This window comes from Cannabis sativa, chromosome 9, assembly GCF_029168945.1.
Source record: "Cannabis sativa cultivar Pink pepper isolate KNU-18-1 chromosome 9, ASM2916894v1, whole genome shotgun sequence".
NCBI classification, from domain to species: Eukaryota; Viridiplantae; Streptophyta; class Magnoliopsida; order Rosales; family Cannabaceae; genus Cannabis; species Cannabis sativa.
In genome coordinates, this window is record NC_083609.1 from 10,225,614 (window position 1) to 10,242,445 (window position 16,832).

A 16,832-nucleotide genomic window follows, 5' to 3' on the forward strand; every position below is an offset into this window, starting at 1 on the left:
GCACCGGGCAGCGTTCAACATGGCTACACTGCCAAGTGTACATTATTCTCACAAACCTTTCAACTTGCCTTTAGCATTCCCACGACTTCAAAACAGTTCAAACTGCCCACAAAGATAGGGACTCTCCGTCAACAAGTAACAACCCTATTCCTTAAGGATTGTTATTATTTATTTTGTATTTCAAATATACTTTGTAACTTCCCTATTTTCTAGGGATATCTCTATGTACAGCTTGTAAGTGCTACTACTATATAAAGGGTAAGATACACATGCTCACACTCACGTTTAGAACTTCAAGTACGCTCAGAAGCACTATAGCAATAAGTCCTCTCTATTTTTTCATACTTCTCACTAGCCAAACACATTCTCATTGTAATACTGAAGAGAGCCTAGCTAGAAATTATAAGGTTTCAGTCTGTACTCTGTTTGACATTATCTCAAGAGTGAATACAACTAAAAAGGGAGTAGGTCATTACCTAAACAAAAACGGTTGAACCTCTATAAATCTGTGTCTTTTACATCTATCCTTATCATGCACGTGACAGTCATAAGCGAGATTCGATCCTATTTAGACTCAACATCAATTGGCTAAATCCACAGTAAATATCTTGGTACTTTCATTGAGAGTCCAGAATTTTCATTCAAGAAGCTCTCATATTCTTCATGGATGTCACAAGACGTGAAAATTCGACTGAACCACGAGACCCTATGGTCGTGGACCCTAATGTCTAAGTGCCACCTACCGTGGACAATCCAAACTTGGCTAGCCGACCACCACGTTTTGGTCAGCTGTCCGAAACTTCCACCACGAAGGTCCAGCCAAGAGAGTAAGTTCCTGCTGGACCCATTGTCCAGCAAACAACTGAAATTACTGGCACAGGAGTGGGACCTCGTGTCTATGCTGGTGAGATTGGACCTAAGATTGGCAACCTTGAGAGAATATCAAATGAAGAGAGATAATATGGCTGACTACATGGCACGAAGCTGAGAATTTCTCCGCTCCTTCAAGAGATACATCATCCATCAAGTACCATAGGATCAAAATTTATTCGCAGAAAGTTTGGCAAAGCTGGCCACAGATACAGAAGCAAAAATTTCTGACATCATTTGGATTGACTTTCTACCCGTGCCAAATATCCAAGCCCCTGAAACAACAAGTGTCTTTGATTACTTCACCTTCTAGATGTGACCAATCGTCAAGTACGTAAGTAGTGGGGAATTGTCCACAAAAAGGGTTGCAACAAGAAGATGTAGTATCAGGTGCCTTGGCACGTTGTGATGGACAAAAAATTGTATCAAATGGGTTGTTCGTGCCTTACCTCTGATGCATAGCCAGGACCGAAATAAGTGCAAAAATTCATAAAATGCACGAGGAATTTTATAGAGATTAAACAACAAGGCTCAATTTGTCCAAGAAAATCCTTAGGCAAGGATATTTTTGTCCAATAATAAAGAGCGACTGCATATATTACTTTCGCAAATGTGACAATGATCAAGATATGTGAAGGTCTCGTAGCCTCCCCTAACGGAAACCACTACAATGACTAGTTCCTAGCCTTCTATCTAAGGAAACGATCTGGTAGGAACCCTTCCGCCCAGGAAGGGTGGGCTAAAATACGTCATTGCAGTTGTCAACTACGCCAAGTGGGTAGAGGTGGGGCCAATTAACACCATCACCTCTGAGAAGGCTTTAGACTTTGTCATTGAAATTATCGTATGTGGTTACAACCTCTCACAAAAAATATTTTCTAACAACGGGAAGCAATTTGGTAGTATCCACTTCACCTAATTTTATGAAAGACACAAAATTGTCAAGAGCTTCTTTGTAGTTGCAAGACCACAAGCTAATAGACAGTTGAAGGGTGTGAACAAAATATTAAAAGAAATGTTGAAGAAAAATCTCAATGCAATGGCCAGTAAAATTGTCCCGTGTACTCTTGGCATACTGAACCAAAGAGTGGACTTAAACAGAAGATACATCGTATTCAATGATTTATGGTGTAAGGTTGTAATTCTAGTGGACACCACAATCTTATCTCACTGGCGAGATACATACGATGCAATCATAAACCATGCTTTACTCCAGGAATCTGTAGACCTCGTCGAAGAGCTCCAAGAAGCATCACAAGTTTAACTAAAAATGTATGAAGGAAAATTCGCCTAACGTTTCAACTCAAAAGTCAAAAGTCCTCGTTTTGAGAAGAGTTTTTCCTGCAACCCAAGATTCGAAAGTCAGGGTGCTAAGACTTAACTTTAGAGGATTTTACGGGATCCAAAATGAAGTATATCTAGAAACATATCAATTGAAACGGCTAGATGGAACAAAGGTCCTGGGGGCCTAGAATGTTAAACACCTATGCTAGTACTACCAGTAGTCAAGAGGTTTTAGTCTTATCTTTTCTTTTCAGTATTTTTATTTTCAATTAATGTACGCCCCAAAGACATTCCTGATTCAAATGGTGTGAACAAAATACATAAAAAATAATTTCAAAAAATAAATCTATTATCCGTAAAATTTCTAAGTAATATTTTTTCATCTACCAAATTACTTTGCGAGCCTACTATTACTTTCAAGATTATCACATGGTTAATTTGTTTTGTAAAGATTAGAGATGGCAATTCGTGTTTCCATATCAAATTTGTGTTCGTGTTATGCAGGTTGATATATTTTATTGATCAACCCTAACTCGACCTGTCATGTTCACGTGTTGATTTATCAATTATACTTATCTACGTTAGATGGTAATCAACATGATTAGTATCTCATATTTGATTATATCGTTGACTCATTTAAATAATATACTTAATAAAAATATATAAAATTATAAATAATAATAATGATTAATTAAATAGTGTATCCTAAATATCAATACAATAAATAAAAATATACTGTTGTGTATTCATATAAATATAATAATTTAACTATAAATCAATACTCTTAATAATATATTGGATGTAAGCGAGTAAATTCATGCTGACTTCGTGTCACACGGGTTAACCTTAACCCAAGCCAAATAATTATTGTGTTATTCGAGTTCAACTTAATTTCGACTTGTGTCTAATTTGTTTGACTCTAAGTCGCAATATTTCATATCGAGTTCGTATTATGCTATCGAGTTCGTGTCATGTTATAGCAACAATATTGTATCTTTTTTAATTTTGTTTTTTTTTTTGAGAAAAATAATAAATAAAACTTTTTTTCAACGAAATATTTCTTACTAATTTTTTTTTTGAACAAATATCTCTTACTAACGTTATTAATATGTATATATGATTTTTTTGTTAACATAAATATTTGGAGTTCATAAAATCTCAATCTAATCTAATCTCTATAGTGCGAATTAGATTGAATTAGAAAATCTCAAATTTGCACTTATACAAATTGGATGCTAATTAATAGATATAAAACTAACTAATTTGATCCAATTCACACGTTTATATATACAATTAATATTTTGATGTAAAAAATAGTAATTTAAAAATCTAATACTTGTAATATAAATATATATTTCAAAACTTAATAAATCAAACGCATATTACATTCTTATTAATAAAAAAATATAATGTAAATAAAAATACATATTTCTTTATACATATATTTCTTTTTTTCTTCCTTCCAACTTATTATTTTTTGTTTTATCTGTTGTTGCGGACATAAAATAATAATAATTTATTTTATTTTGTTACTAATTATGTAAAAAAAAAAAATTAATAAACATTAAATAATTCAATATTAATAAGTAATAATACAAAATAACTAATCTAGACCACAATTTTCCAAATTGAATTATATTAAATTTGAATTATCATGCAAAATAAATTAGATCCAAAATATGAAATCGGTACTTAGTGCAAAATAGTGTGAATAAAATAGGATGAACAACTCTAATAAATATAACTAAAGACAGGAAAAGGGAAAAAAAAATATCCTGTTAAAAATCAAGAATAGAGCTTGGGTGTTTGCCTATGTTCTGAACACAATAAAATATATGAAAGATATTATCGTGCTTTGTAAAAAAATATCAAATATTTCAGTTTCCAGGATTCAATTCAACAATTTGTTGAGAAAGGGTAAAAAACCACCCAAAAATAACACATCCCCCAAAAAATAAAACAGAGAATGGCTTTTCTTCTTCTTCTTCATCATCTTCCTATACAAGCTTCTCACAATGACACTTTTATGCATGCAGAAAAGTTGGGGTGTACTGTAGACCAATTATGCCTTCTTCCTGCTCAAGTGATCAAGTAACTGCTTGCTACATCATCATAATCATCATCTACTACTAACAATTTCTATCACTAAAAATGGTAACATAGAAATAATAGAATGTATTAATTATATTTAAGAGTAAGAATCAAAGTTCCTCGCTATCAAGCAAGCAAAGAACATGGTCAGCCATGGCCAATTCCATTTTGATGCCTATGATTTACTTGTTAGCACCAACATCTCCATCTCCTTCTCCTGTTGTTTCTTCAAATACCTCTGCGCAGTTGCGTTCACAATCTTCACAAAAAAGTTCACGAGCATGAGCCACACCACCGTGTTCCATATTGAAGTGAATGAGAAATCCCACTTTTTCACCTAACAAGATTTTATATGAAAAATAAATAAGAATATGCATTAGGTGAAAGAAGACGTAATAAAATGGATGTTTTTCCCTAAAAGGTGAAGGTCAGAGACCAAACCTTGATATTTGAGGACACGGGTGTGGCTGTGGCTGTGAGATACTTCTCTTTCACTGCGTTGAGTTTGGAAATTACGTTGGGGAGCACTGATGCTAAACCAGGGATGAAACTAAGAAGCCAAATCAATTCATTCTCTATCCAATTAAGAAGTTGATTATTACAAACTCCGATTATGAAAACCGTCTGCAGGAAAGTACAAGCCAAAGGAGGACAATTTCAAAAGAGTTTCAAATCAAAGCCAAGTCCACAGAATAATAAAATTTCATATAAGCAAATCAATAAATTGCTTCTGTTTAGGGAAAACGATCATAATAATGTTCAAGCTGACAAGGGGAACTGACAAACCTGTATGTGAGTCTTGATAACTGCCTTCCCCAACAATGTTGCAAGAAAAAATGTCCAGAATGGAATTCCAAATTGTCCACACATGATGCCAGCAAGGTCAAATAGAGGATTTGGCACCTGATAACGTATCCAAGTTAGCAGGCAAAATAAATCAATGGAAAAAGATGACATAACGATTAAAATGGGTGGCATATAACTTGAAATAAGCACAAAACTCAATACAGCAGAAAGAAAAAATTTCTAAGTGCCTGGAAATAAGTCCAATCGACTCATTAGAGTACTTTATGCTTTCATGGAATTTGGATCAAATGTGAGCAGCACCATCAACTTCTAGGTCTTGTTTGGTGTGTGTGTGTGGGATATGATAGTGCATTGGATTGGATTATGAAAAATAATATAAAAACAAGGAAATAGTGAGTTGGTTATCATACTAAGTTACAAATTTGCCAAACTAAAGATAAGAAGAGGAAGATTGTGTAATATTAAAATATCCTAAATTCCTCGACAGCTTATTATCTCTCTTTAATTTGCTAGTAAGGTTAATTTTACCAATACGTTCTCTAATTTCATACCAAAAGCATATGACAAAAATTGTCAAATCCAATTCAATCATATCATACACCCCCACCCTGCCACCCTGTAAATGCAACCTTATGGATTGATCAATTGTCCCTAAATCAGAACATCTGGCTTTTCCTTGCCATGGCATACAAATGGTCCACTAAAACCATTCTAGTTCAAGTTCAGGCGAAAAATAAGTGGAAAAATAGTTGAATATTAATAATGGTAAAGAAAGAGTAATAGTTGAGCATTCCACGAATTCAGATACAAAACCCGTGAGAATAGAGGCTAAGTTGCTGAAAAGAGAAAGCATTGAAGTCAATGTAGAAGCTACATTTTCATTGTAAAAAATATCTCCCCAAGTCTTGAGGATAAGGTACACAGTAAAAAAAGACAAAAGAATATCAGTTCAGGTGCATAGAGCCATAGACTGTTGATATCTCTACTTAAATGTTAAGTAAACCAGAAATAAAAGCAGGAAACAGAAGAAGGAGAGATAGACACAAGCAATTCTGTTTGGTGTACCTTACAAATAAACAAGAATGATTTGTTGTAATAGGGAAGTGAGGACTTAAATTGCTAGTTAAAGAATAAGCTATATTTTGGAACAAATTTTTTTTTTTTTTTTGAATGAAACAAATTTTGTTACTAATGAAGCAGAATAAAATCCAGACTAACCGAAGCAAGCACTAAGATGGTGAGGAAGTTCAAATGTTGAGCATGCGATAGAAGCCAGCGCTTGATTTTGTTCAAATGAGTAGCTATAAATCCACTATCCTCATTTGAAGAGCCATCCAATTCTTCCATGGCATCCAACCTATTACCAGACATGCTAGCTGCATAAAATGGAAAGTTAAAAAATTATGTCTCGTGAATCTGGAACAGTAAACAAAAATAACATTTCTTTTTTACTAATATATTTATTCCGTTTGGGCTATTAACAAGCAACTTTGATATTTATGTAAGTAAAAAGCATTTGTTCCTGACAAGATCTTTATTAGCTTTAACTGAAAGACAGAAAATGGCCAAGATACATTGTGTACAGGCTATTCAACCTCAGTCTACCTAAAGGAATTATGATTCCAAAAAGAACCACAATATTCAAATGAAATGTAAGTTTTATGTTCACTATACAAATATAAAAGGCATATGTGATGTTAGCTTGTCAAAGTAATTTTGCAATAATCCTAGGATTAAATTTTAAACCACAAACAACTTATGGAAATTGCAAACCTACTGTTTCATCTCCGTACCTGCCCGTGAAATAAAATATGGAGGAAGCTCCCCTATTGCAGTCCCAATGCCCCATAGGACAGCCTCTATCTGGACCTGTGCTAATATGTTCCTAAGAGGAACCCGCAATCCATCGACTAACGGAAACAGTGGGGGTCCAAACTCAGAACAGTCCTTATCAAGCCACGATGGACCTTTTTTCAGTTGTATTGTGTCATATGGAGCAGTTTTTAAATCAACACGTCCACACTGCATTGCTTTAATGGTGAAGAAAGCAATATGAGGACCGAGGTAGAGGACAAAAGTGTGCAACCCAGATCCTGAGAGACATGAAAATATATGTTACATTTTGCAGTGATAAATGCTATAAGGTCATGAAAAAAACAAAAAAATACCAAACCCAAAATGTACATTATGTCACTATGCAAAACTTTCATTGCAAATGTACCAAAGCTAGTATAATGAAATGAATTTAAGAAATGGCACATGCCCTTTCTAATCTAACAGTCCCTAGCCAATGGATGGAATTTCCTCAAAATCTAAATTTTGGTAACATTAGAATTCAAATATATTAGACTACCCTTTGTCTTTTTCATCTATATGCAAAATGCTTACCAAGACCAATAGAAGATGCAACTCCGAGAGCAATCCACCACAATCCAAACTGAAAATATTTTACAAGCTCTTCTACATGCTGTATAACAAGTGTCAAAATTTATTATTTGAGAAATGGCAGATATACATGAAAGAAAAATAGATGCCAAGATAAAGCAAATGTTAATTACTCTTCTTCAATATTATGTGTCCGCTTATCCTATTTAGAGAAGGTAAAAAAAAAAAAAAAAGCTTAAGAATCTTTTAAAGCAAAAAAACAAAATCAGCTTGTATCTGTGTTGGGATTCTATAAGTAGACAGGTCCATCTGAAAGTTATCCTATTATTTAGGTGAAGTGGTTTTCAGGTAAGTCTTTATCTCAAATCCTAAGGAAAACATGCGAAAGTGTACTATTAAAAAAGAATGCAGAACTTTTTGCATAGATTTAGAGGGGAAGGAAAGGAAAAGCCCTATTCCATAACTACCTTCTCATGAGGCCCATCGATGGTCATAAGAAGAATCCCAATAGCCAATGCAACAACACTCAGAAGCATAAGCCAACCACCTTTTGCCAACAAATATGATATTGATCTCTTAATATATTGCAATACAGCCAAAACAAAAAGCTTCATAGTTCTTAAGGGTTGTGTTGCCAGTGCCAAGTTTTCTAGATCCTGCTGATGCTTTTCAGCAAGGCCTGCAAAATAAAATAATTCTTCAGAAAATAGGAGTCAAAATGAATCAATTACAATAACAAAGCCTAAAGTCTCTCTCTCTTTTTTTTTTTTTTTTTCCCTTTTGTAGCCTAAAGTCTCTCTTTTTTTTCCCAGTGCCCCAAGTTTTTGATTCGAATTCGAACCTTGGAACAATGCTTACCAGCACTTTCCAACTTTCCTCTTTACCACTAGACCACCCCTTAGGGTTAAACCTAAAGTCTCTTTGAAACAGAAATCACTGACTAGCTCATTAGTAACCCAATGTTCCAAGTTAACAAACCGAATACAGCTTATGTTAGAGTTAATGGGGTCAATAAAAGGGGCTGGCTGGAGAAAAAAACATGAACAAGTACCAGATGTGATTCATTGACCATCCGGGATAAATTTTACTTCTAAATTTCCAAGAAGAAAACTTTACGAGAGAACTTTAGGATTCAACTGTACAGCGTTCTATGATTCACATTTATAACCCAAAAAAAAACACTAAATATTCCTCAAATGTACCACATTGTTTTCTATATAAATAATAATCATTAGACAGTGTTCCATTTATGATGTACCACATATAACACAAATAAGAAAAACACACAGTACAATAAAAAGGAATGTTCAAACGTAAGTAATAAAAGTGAAATTTGATCAGCATATCTACACTTTTTTAAAATACATATATATGTTTGTGTATATCGTAATAGGCAAAAACGTTAACCAAGGCTTCCTAATAATCTCCATATTTCTTTGGTAACTCAACAGCTTGGGTAAGACCGTTTACATCAATAAAGGTCTACTTCAGTCTTCAACCAGCTATAATATGATATTTTCGTTTATACCCAATTCCAAAAAAAAAAAAAAAAAAATTGATTAAAACAAGAAAAGATTCAAAATTTCAGAGACCAAACAGAAAAAATTGAGACGAATTTTATTTAACAACGAAACTGAAACAAAAAACGATTAAGGAAGCTATACAGATTCAAATCAAATCAAATCAAATCAAATCAAAAGCTTGGGGGCAAAGGAGTAATATATACAAAATTTTGAACAGCTTACCTGATGTAGACATGTCAGTTCCGAGGGAAGAAGACGATGATGGGGTTCGTTTTCGGGAACCCATTTAGCTCTTAAAAAGCTTAGATCGCAAGCTCTATATTCTATTCATACATGAAATCAGACTATTATAGAAAGGAAAAAAAAAATCCTTGTTTCCCAGAAAATGGGCAATAGAGAATGATTAGATGAAGGCGAATGAAAAGGTTTGAAGTTAGACCCACCCAGGCTTCGTTACAGAAGAATTTGAGATCTGAAATAACGAAAAGTTGTGAGAGGACAAACAAGTTAGCGTGTAAAAAACCACATTTTATCGCTCTATCTTTCTTTCTCTCTCAAGAGGTTTTTTTTTTTTTTTTGAGCGAATTTCTCTCTGTTTTTTTTTTTTGAAACCACTCTTTCCCCTTTTCAAAAGTATACCTTTTTTAAAAAATAAAAAATTCATAACCAAGAAAAAAAATAAGAGTATCATAATAAAATTAATTATTTTAGGTTTAAACAAAAATCATTTAAGTTTACAAAATCATAATTAATTATTTATGAAATAAATAATTTTGAACTGAGTAAAAATATCTAGCATTAAAATATTATTATTATTATTATTATTAGAAATTTTTACATGAAAAATCCTTTTTACACACTTTATTACAAAATTACCCTCACACGCCTATTACTACATTTCTACTTACAAAGTTATTTTTATTACACATTTACCACTTACTCATCATACCATGCATACACGTGTGCTCTCCCCATGCATCATCAATCAAATCATACTCTCTTCCCTCTCTTTTTTCATTTTGTTTTCATTTCATTTTCGATTCTTCATTTCTGTTCTCTAAGTTCATTTTGAATTCAAGTAACCTCCATTAACCACCCATAATTTATCACGTTTTTCCCTCTTATTTTTGGTTCATCCACGAATTTTCAACTTCCTCTTAGCCCACGATTTAGCAACTGTTTTTCCCTCTCTGTTTCATTTTTTTTCAATCTTATTTATACCATGGCAATCACTCGGTCATCTTCATCCCCTTCTCCAGTTCTCAAAAAGAAATCAAAAATGGGCAAGAAATCTTTGGCCAACAAATCCAAGGGTAAACGCCCAATCATTGATGATTTTGATTCTGATTTTGAAGCTCCAATGCCGAAGCGTGTGAGACCCCAGTCTTCGAAGAAAACGAAGCTGAACTTGGAGGAGCCCACGCTTCCAGAAATTTCTGGGAAAAAATTTCAAAAATCTATTACACATGCTGAAGATCGGACTGAGGTTGGTTTTTAGTTTTATTTTCGTTTCCCCCTTTCTTCCATTTATGCTTTACCCAGATTTTGGCGTTTTCATGTTCATTATGCTTTGTGTGATTTTAGGGTTTCATTTGCGCATTTTGTTTCATGTTTTTAAATTTTTTAGTTATTTATTGTTGCTTTTGATCATTTCATTTGATTCTGGTCTGGGTGTTGTTCTTTAATTTTGTTTTGTTTTCTTTATTTTCAGTGTTTTTTTGTGCTTACAGGTTATGTGTTTTGTTTTCGTTTTTGGTGTTTTCAATCAGTCTTCGGTAGTTTCTTTTCAGTTTTTTAATAGTTTGTTACTGGTATGTTTTGATGTGTTTTCGATTTTCATTAGGTTTAGTTGTTTGCTGTTATATTTTAGATTTCAAAACGATTTTCAAATCTTTGCTCTATATTTTTCTATAGTTGTATATGTTTTTTAGTTTGTTTGTTGTTTTAATATAGTTTTGTTGTTCTTCTTATACTGCATTTTTCGATTTCTTTTAGGGTTAGTTGTTTACTGTTTTTTTTATGTTTCCAAACGATTTAAGGTCTTTGCTGTTATTTTCTGTGTAGTTGTTTGCCATTGATAGTTTGTTTTTAGTTTGTTTGTAGTTGTATTACAGTTTTCATACTGTTTTATTCAGGATTTATAATTTATCTTGGCCCTTTTTTGTTATGTTGCAGGTTTGGGACTGTAAATTTAGTCCTTCTGATTTTTACAGATCTAAGTGTGTATGCACCGTGTGTTTATTCTGTGATAAATAATATTAAAAACACTTTATCTGTTAATTTGCTTTCTTTGTTTCGTCAAACTCAGTTTGGGCATTTTCTGGATATGCCTGAGTTTGTTTTTCATCCACAAGTCGTTCATAGTTTATTACTAAGGGAAGTTTTACAGCCTAATCCTAAGGAGTTTTGGGCTAAGGTTGTTTCACGGCGTTGCATACGGTTTAGTGCCGAAGAATTTTACCTGATTTCTGGTTTAGATTGTTTCGGTGATTGCAACAAGTTGTTGTTTTCACAGGAAACAAATCAATTGGTAGAAACATGTTTCCGTGGTGTAAAAACTATTGACAACAAAGCCATCGAGGATGCTTTTTTGGGTAGTCGGTGGGGTTTGGATGAGTCTATTGGTTTGAAAATGGCTGTTTTGTATTTCATTCAGTGTTTTCTTCTTAGCAATACTCCTGACAAAGAAGTGTCTAGGTTTGTTCTAGATGTAGTTGATAGCGGTCGGTGGGATGAGTATTGTTGGGGTAGGGAATCATTTGAATTGACAATTGACTCATTCAAAGGTAGGATTGAGCATGGGATCATTATGAAAAATAGAAAGGCAGAGAAGGGAGGCCAATATGATGGCTGGTATAGGGCATTGGGATGTCCTTGGGTTTTCACTGTTTGGTTTTATGAATGCTGTCCTGCAATGGTGAACTCTTTCTGTAAGAGAGTTTCATCTTCTATTCCCAGGATTCTGAACTGGAGCAACACCATCGTCACCAAAAATCCAACCCTTCGAGACTTGAAGGGCAAGATTTTTGATTTACCTTTGGAGAAGGTACTTTACAGTTTCTTTACTGTTTTTTTCCTGTTTCTTTTCAGTTTTATATATGTTGTTGTTTTTTGGTTTTTCCAATTGTTTTAATTTTTTTTCATATTATGTTTGATTATGCTGTTCAGTTGAAGATAAAAAACATGCGTCCTACTGATGAAGAGAGGCAGCAGCTTCAACTTGACGGTCTATTTATCGATGAATCTATTGATGAACGTGGTGTAGCGAAGCAATCCTTCGAGGGTGGCTCATCTTCAAAGAAGTCTGATTCAGCAGATATTGATTGGATGAAATCTAAGCTGGAGATGCTCAGTTCGAATCAATCATCATTGGCCGAGGACTTCATTTCGTTGAGGTGTTTTGTTGATTTTAATTTCAAATCCGTAATGACTGTAATTAAGGATATCCAAGAGAAGGTTAATGCCATTCATCGTCGTCCTTCTGACGAGGTATTTATTCTTATTTTATTGTTTAGGTTTTTTTATATTTTTTTTTGTATAGTTTCTTTACTGTTTTATTTAAGTTTCATTTATGTTGGTTGATACAGGGAAAGTCATCGGATGAATTAGTAACTCAAGATTCTGATGATGATGCTGATGATGATGATGATGATGATGATGCCGAGGATGATGAGAAGCAATTGCCTGATCCAGAAAATATTGATTCCGACTCCGACGATGGTGGTGAGTTGGTTAAAGTTGGTGGGGATGCTGATGATGCTGACAAGGCTGTTCTGCTGTTCCTTCTGCTGATGTGAATCCTTCTGAGGATGTTGGAGGGAGTGATAAAAATGTTAAGGATGTTGAGAAGCCGAAGGGCGATGAGTCTCGATTGAAGGGGGACGATTTCTTTGATGGGTTGAGCCAGCTTGTAATAGATGATGATCAAGTTGTGTTGGCTGGCTTGGAGGCTGTTGCTAAAATCAATGTAAGTTTACTTTTAATTGTTTTCAAAAAAACTAGGTTTCTTTTTGGTTGCTCATTAGTTTCTAGTATGTTTTGCAACTGTTTTAATGCATTCTTTATTTTTTAGGTCCCCGCACCCAATCCAGATGTTGTTGGTGAAAAGTCAGATGCCCTTCATACTGATGAAGAAACTGAGGATACTGTCTCTGATACACCTCTGTTGGATAAGAGGAAGCGTGCTCCGGCCTTGAAATCTCCATTTGTTGATTTCGGGTCTGCTGATGTCGGGAGCACTCCAATGGAGCTTATGTCCTCAGGTTCTCAATCAGCTGGGGATGATAGGGATTTCAAAATGGTGACTTATGTGAAGGGCCTTTATGCTCTTAATGATGCTTTTGCTGATCCCGTATCTACCGAGATTGAGGCAAAATTTGACTCTTGGATTGGTGAAGGATTGCTTAAACATCCCAGGTGACTGTTTTTTATTAAATCTGTTTTTGTATTATTTTTTTTTCCAGTTTTATTCCTGTTTTAATGCTATTTTTTTGCTGTTTTTTTGTTGTTGTAGGCATTATAATTGTTATGAAGACGGCGCAAAGAAATTTACCCCGGGTTTTAGGCTAGGTGTTGATTATGTTGAGGATAAAACTTGGTTTTACCATTTGGCCACATGCGACATGTTTATGAACGACTCGGTAAAGTTTCCAATTTATATTGTACTTATGGTAGTTTGTTTTTAGTTGCTTTATAAATGTTTTTTAGTTTTGATACTACATTTCAGTTTTTTTACAGTTGTTAAACCTTTTCATTTGTGTTTCTGTGTTGTTTTTTTTTCTCAGCATATGAACACCATATTCTATTACCTTCGGAAAAAAGGTAAGTATTCTTCCGCTGTGACGTTGAATTTCGCAACTACTGATTGTCTTTTTGATGATTCCATCCAAGCATTGTACCACAAATTTAACAAGGCCAAGTCAATGAAGACTAAGATGTCACACATTCACGCTGCCCACCCAATTGCGCATTACATCCGAGGTATGCGCATTCCCTGTTCCAAGCCTTGGTATGAAGCCGATCACGTGCTTTTCATCATCAATTTAAGAAGGGAAAGTCATTGGGTTTTTGGGCGTCTTGACGTGAACGAAGGGACGTTATTTCTGTACAATTCTTTGAGAACCGCGAAGATGAATGCCGCAGCTAGGAATGCGATGAAGGCTTATTCCGTGTTGCTGCCTTTGTTTTTCGATTTACTTGGGTTCTGGAAGAATAGAGCACAAGCTCCTGCCTCAGTTTCTGACCCTACAGCTCCATTCAGAATCGTGGAGCTTAGTGGTCTTGCGTCTCAGCAGAAGAAGTGAGTGTTTCTTTTAAGTTTCTTTTATGTTGTTTTTTAGTTTCTAATCTGTTTATTTTTTCTCTATGTTTTTTAACAGTGATTGTGGAGCATATGTTGCTGCCTTTGCTGAATTCTTTATACACGGAAAGGATGTCCCTGCAGACTTTGACATCGAAGTTTATCGAACCCGACTTGCTTCACTTTTCTACTCGTACGGACAAAGGAAAATTGACGAAAGTATTGACAGCGAGGATGAGAAGCAAACCAAGTCTTCTAAGGCATCTAAATTGAAGAAATAGGATCTTTTAATTTGGTGGCTCTATTATGTTATTTGTTGAATCTATTTACTTGACAAGTTTTAGTGTTGTTGTTTCAATGTAGGTATTATATTTGATTTTATACTATGTAGCTGGTTTAAAACTTTTAGGATATTTGACATTCACTCCTTATAATATCTTTATTGTATAGGTTTGTATTTCCCAAAGTTGTGTGTTTTTTTAATTGTTCAAGTTCTTATATACGGTCGCACAACTATGGAGAAACTATTAACCAACTAAATACAAACTATGTTTTCATTTTTCCTAAATAGTGCTATGAATGTATATTTATTCTTCGTATTCCATTAACTCTTTTCCCTTATTCAAGTTATGTTTTATCAATTATTGACTGACTGCCTTTAAAACTGTAAAGAAGAAGTCATTCCGGTACTTAATATTTTACAAAGGGTCGCAACTGTAACAAAACGATTTTGAAACTATTAAAAAACTGTTTCAAATTTCATAAAAATGAAATCCCATGTATTTAGAACATCACAGATCAACCTGTTTGAATTTGCACACAAAATTAAACAATTCAAATATTTCATATGTATCTATTTTATTGCTTGATTGTTGCATGTCTTTCGATTGTGTCCGTGTTGTCCACATTTGCCGCACCTGTTATGTTTTTTTGTATCCCATTCAGATAAAAACCTTCGTTTCCTTGGTCTTCCAGATCTTATTTTTTGGTTTGGTGGCAGAACAATGATATCTTTTATGTTTTGTGGCACATCCCAAGTTGTGTGATTGTGTACCGGATATGTTGAGCCGCTGTATGTTTCAAGCCATGTTCGCGTGGTGTAATAACCCGAACAGTAGTTGTAAACATTCAAGTTCATCTCTTTTATAACAGCAAGCGCATGAGCACACGGTAACTCATCAAGTTGGAATCTGTTGCAACTGCATGTTTTCTCCTTGAGGTTGATGACCCATGATCTGGTTAGTTCAATGACTTCGAACATGGTCTCGTTTATTGGTTTTACCTGCGGATTAAGTGTAAAACTGTTAATATGTATAACAACGAAAAACAAACTATAAAGAAACTAAAATGCAACTAAAATATTTAACATGTCATTACATTTTCTGTCAATGATTCCACAAAGTTGTCGACTAATTTCTTTTCTGCTGTAGGTGTTAAAAATGTTGTTGTTTTCTGTGCTTTTTTCCTGTTTGTGTATGTCCATTGTTGAATCAATGCTCTCAATGACTCCATCAGTGTTGTGATTGGTAGCTCTCTACCTGCCAAGTTTGCTGCATTTAGAGATTCAGCAATGTTTGAAGTCATAGTTGAATACCTGTTGTTTTTGCAGTGGTATCTTGACCATTTGTGGTATCCAACTTGTTGTAAATATGGTCTTACACGGATGTCCAAGCTGTCCAACTCGCTCATATGGTATTCAAATTTCCTCTCTGTGTATGCTCTGGCTGCAGCGAAGAATGGTTTATCCAGCTTGCTTGCATTCTTCTTGAAGGTTGCTTTTAGGTTGCTTAACAGGTGGTATACACAATAGCAATGTGTGATTTCTGGAAATACTTGACAAGCTGCCTTACTTATGCTCTCATGTCTATTTGAGATCAAGCACTGGTCCTCTCTAATCCCATATGTTTCTCTCACTTTTGTGAAAAACCATTGCCATGAGTTGTTGTTTTCTGAATCCACAACAGAAAAAGCTAGTGGAAAAATGTGCCCATTTGCATCCTGTGTACAAGCAGAGAGCAGTGTACCTCCATATGTTGATTTAAGGAAAGTTCCGTCAACAACTATTATAGGTTTGCATTTCTTCCATCCTTTTATTGATGCATCCAGTGCGACAAACAAGTACTTGAAGCTGTTGTCATCCTCTGTTTCCATGTGCACTATTGTTCCGGGATTAGTTTTTTGCAACATGTGCAAAAAACCGGGCAGCAACCTGTATGATTCGTTGGCTTTTCCTCGTAATTCTTCTTGCGCGTGCTCTTTGCTTCTCCATGCTTTCATGTAGTTCATTCTCACCCCATACTTGTGTTTCATTTCTCCTCTGATGTCTTGTGGCGTTTGAGTTGTTTTTATGTTGGTGAACCGTGGCTTGATGTAGTTTCCAATCAATTTCGTTGTAGCTTGTCTCTTGTCGGCAAATCTGATGTTTAGATCACAAGTGTGTATCACCTTTCTGTCGTACTTTCGAATGATGAATGACTTTGTTGGCCCGTTTCTGGATGCTGTTAGTGCCCACTTGCATTTTGGATCCAAACAACAAATCTTGTATGTTCTTGCACATGATTTTTTAACTCTGA

At 34.6% G+C, this 16,832-nt stretch overlaps 4 protein-coding genes across 5 annotated transcripts; 2 read left to right on the forward strand and 2 right to left on the reverse strand.

Annotated features, from left to right (window-relative positions):
* Positions 1–3,986: 3,986 nt before the first annotated feature.
* Positions 3,987–9,590, reverse strand: LOC115722257 (vacuole membrane protein KMS1). 2 transcript variants are annotated; one of them, XM_030651419.2, is made up of 9 exons: positions 9,404–9,590; positions 9,183–9,283; positions 7,905–8,116; positions 7,441–7,519; positions 6,846–7,145; positions 6,271–6,428; positions 5,032–5,148; positions 4,687–4,869; positions 3,987–4,582 (listed from the first exon to the last, which is right to left on the reverse strand). In XM_030651419.2, exons 2-9 carry the CDS (start codon positions 9,244–9,246, stop codon positions 4,421–4,423), a joined length of 1,275 nt encoding a protein of 424 aa, XP_030507279.2. In that variant the 5' UTR covers positions 9,247–9,283; positions 9,404–9,590; the 3' UTR covers positions 3,987–4,420. The 2 variants fall into 2 exon arrangements, with proteins under 2 accessions (XP_030507279.2, XP_030507278.2); XM_030651418.2 differs by having other exon boundaries at positions 9,183–9,584.
* A 592-nt stretch (positions 9,591–10,182) lies between these two features.
* LOC115704607 (uncharacterized) lies at positions 10,183–12,728 on the forward strand. Its single transcript, XM_061104672.1, has 5 exons — positions 10,183–10,446; positions 10,691–10,735; positions 11,136–11,183; positions 11,269–12,006; positions 12,129–12,728. Exons 1-5 carry the CDS (start codon positions 10,183–10,185, stop codon positions 12,540–12,542), a joined length of 1,509 nt encoding a protein of 502 aa, XP_060960655.1. The 3' UTR covers positions 12,543–12,728.
* Positions 12,678–14,863, forward strand: LOC133031223 (uncharacterized). The gene is made up of 6 exons (XM_061104673.1): positions 12,678–12,687; positions 12,728–12,927; positions 13,033–13,376; positions 13,474–13,600; positions 13,745–14,259; positions 14,339–14,863. The coding sequence occupies exons 1-6, from the start codon at positions 12,678–12,680 to the stop codon at positions 14,538–14,540; spliced, it is 1,398 nt and encodes a 465-aa protein (XP_060960656.1). The 3' UTR covers positions 14,541–14,863.
* Positions 14,864–14,974: 111 nt separating this feature from the next.
* LOC133030786 (uncharacterized) lies at positions 14,975–15,790 on the reverse strand. Its single transcript, XM_061103672.1, has 2 exons — positions 15,637–15,790; positions 14,975–15,541 (listed from the first exon to the last, which is right to left on the reverse strand). Exons 1-2 carry the CDS (start codon positions 15,769–15,771, stop codon positions 15,113–15,115), a joined length of 564 nt encoding a protein of 187 aa, XP_060959655.1. The 5' UTR covers positions 15,772–15,790; the 3' UTR covers positions 14,975–15,112.
* Positions 15,791–16,832: the final 1,042 nt, after the last annotated feature.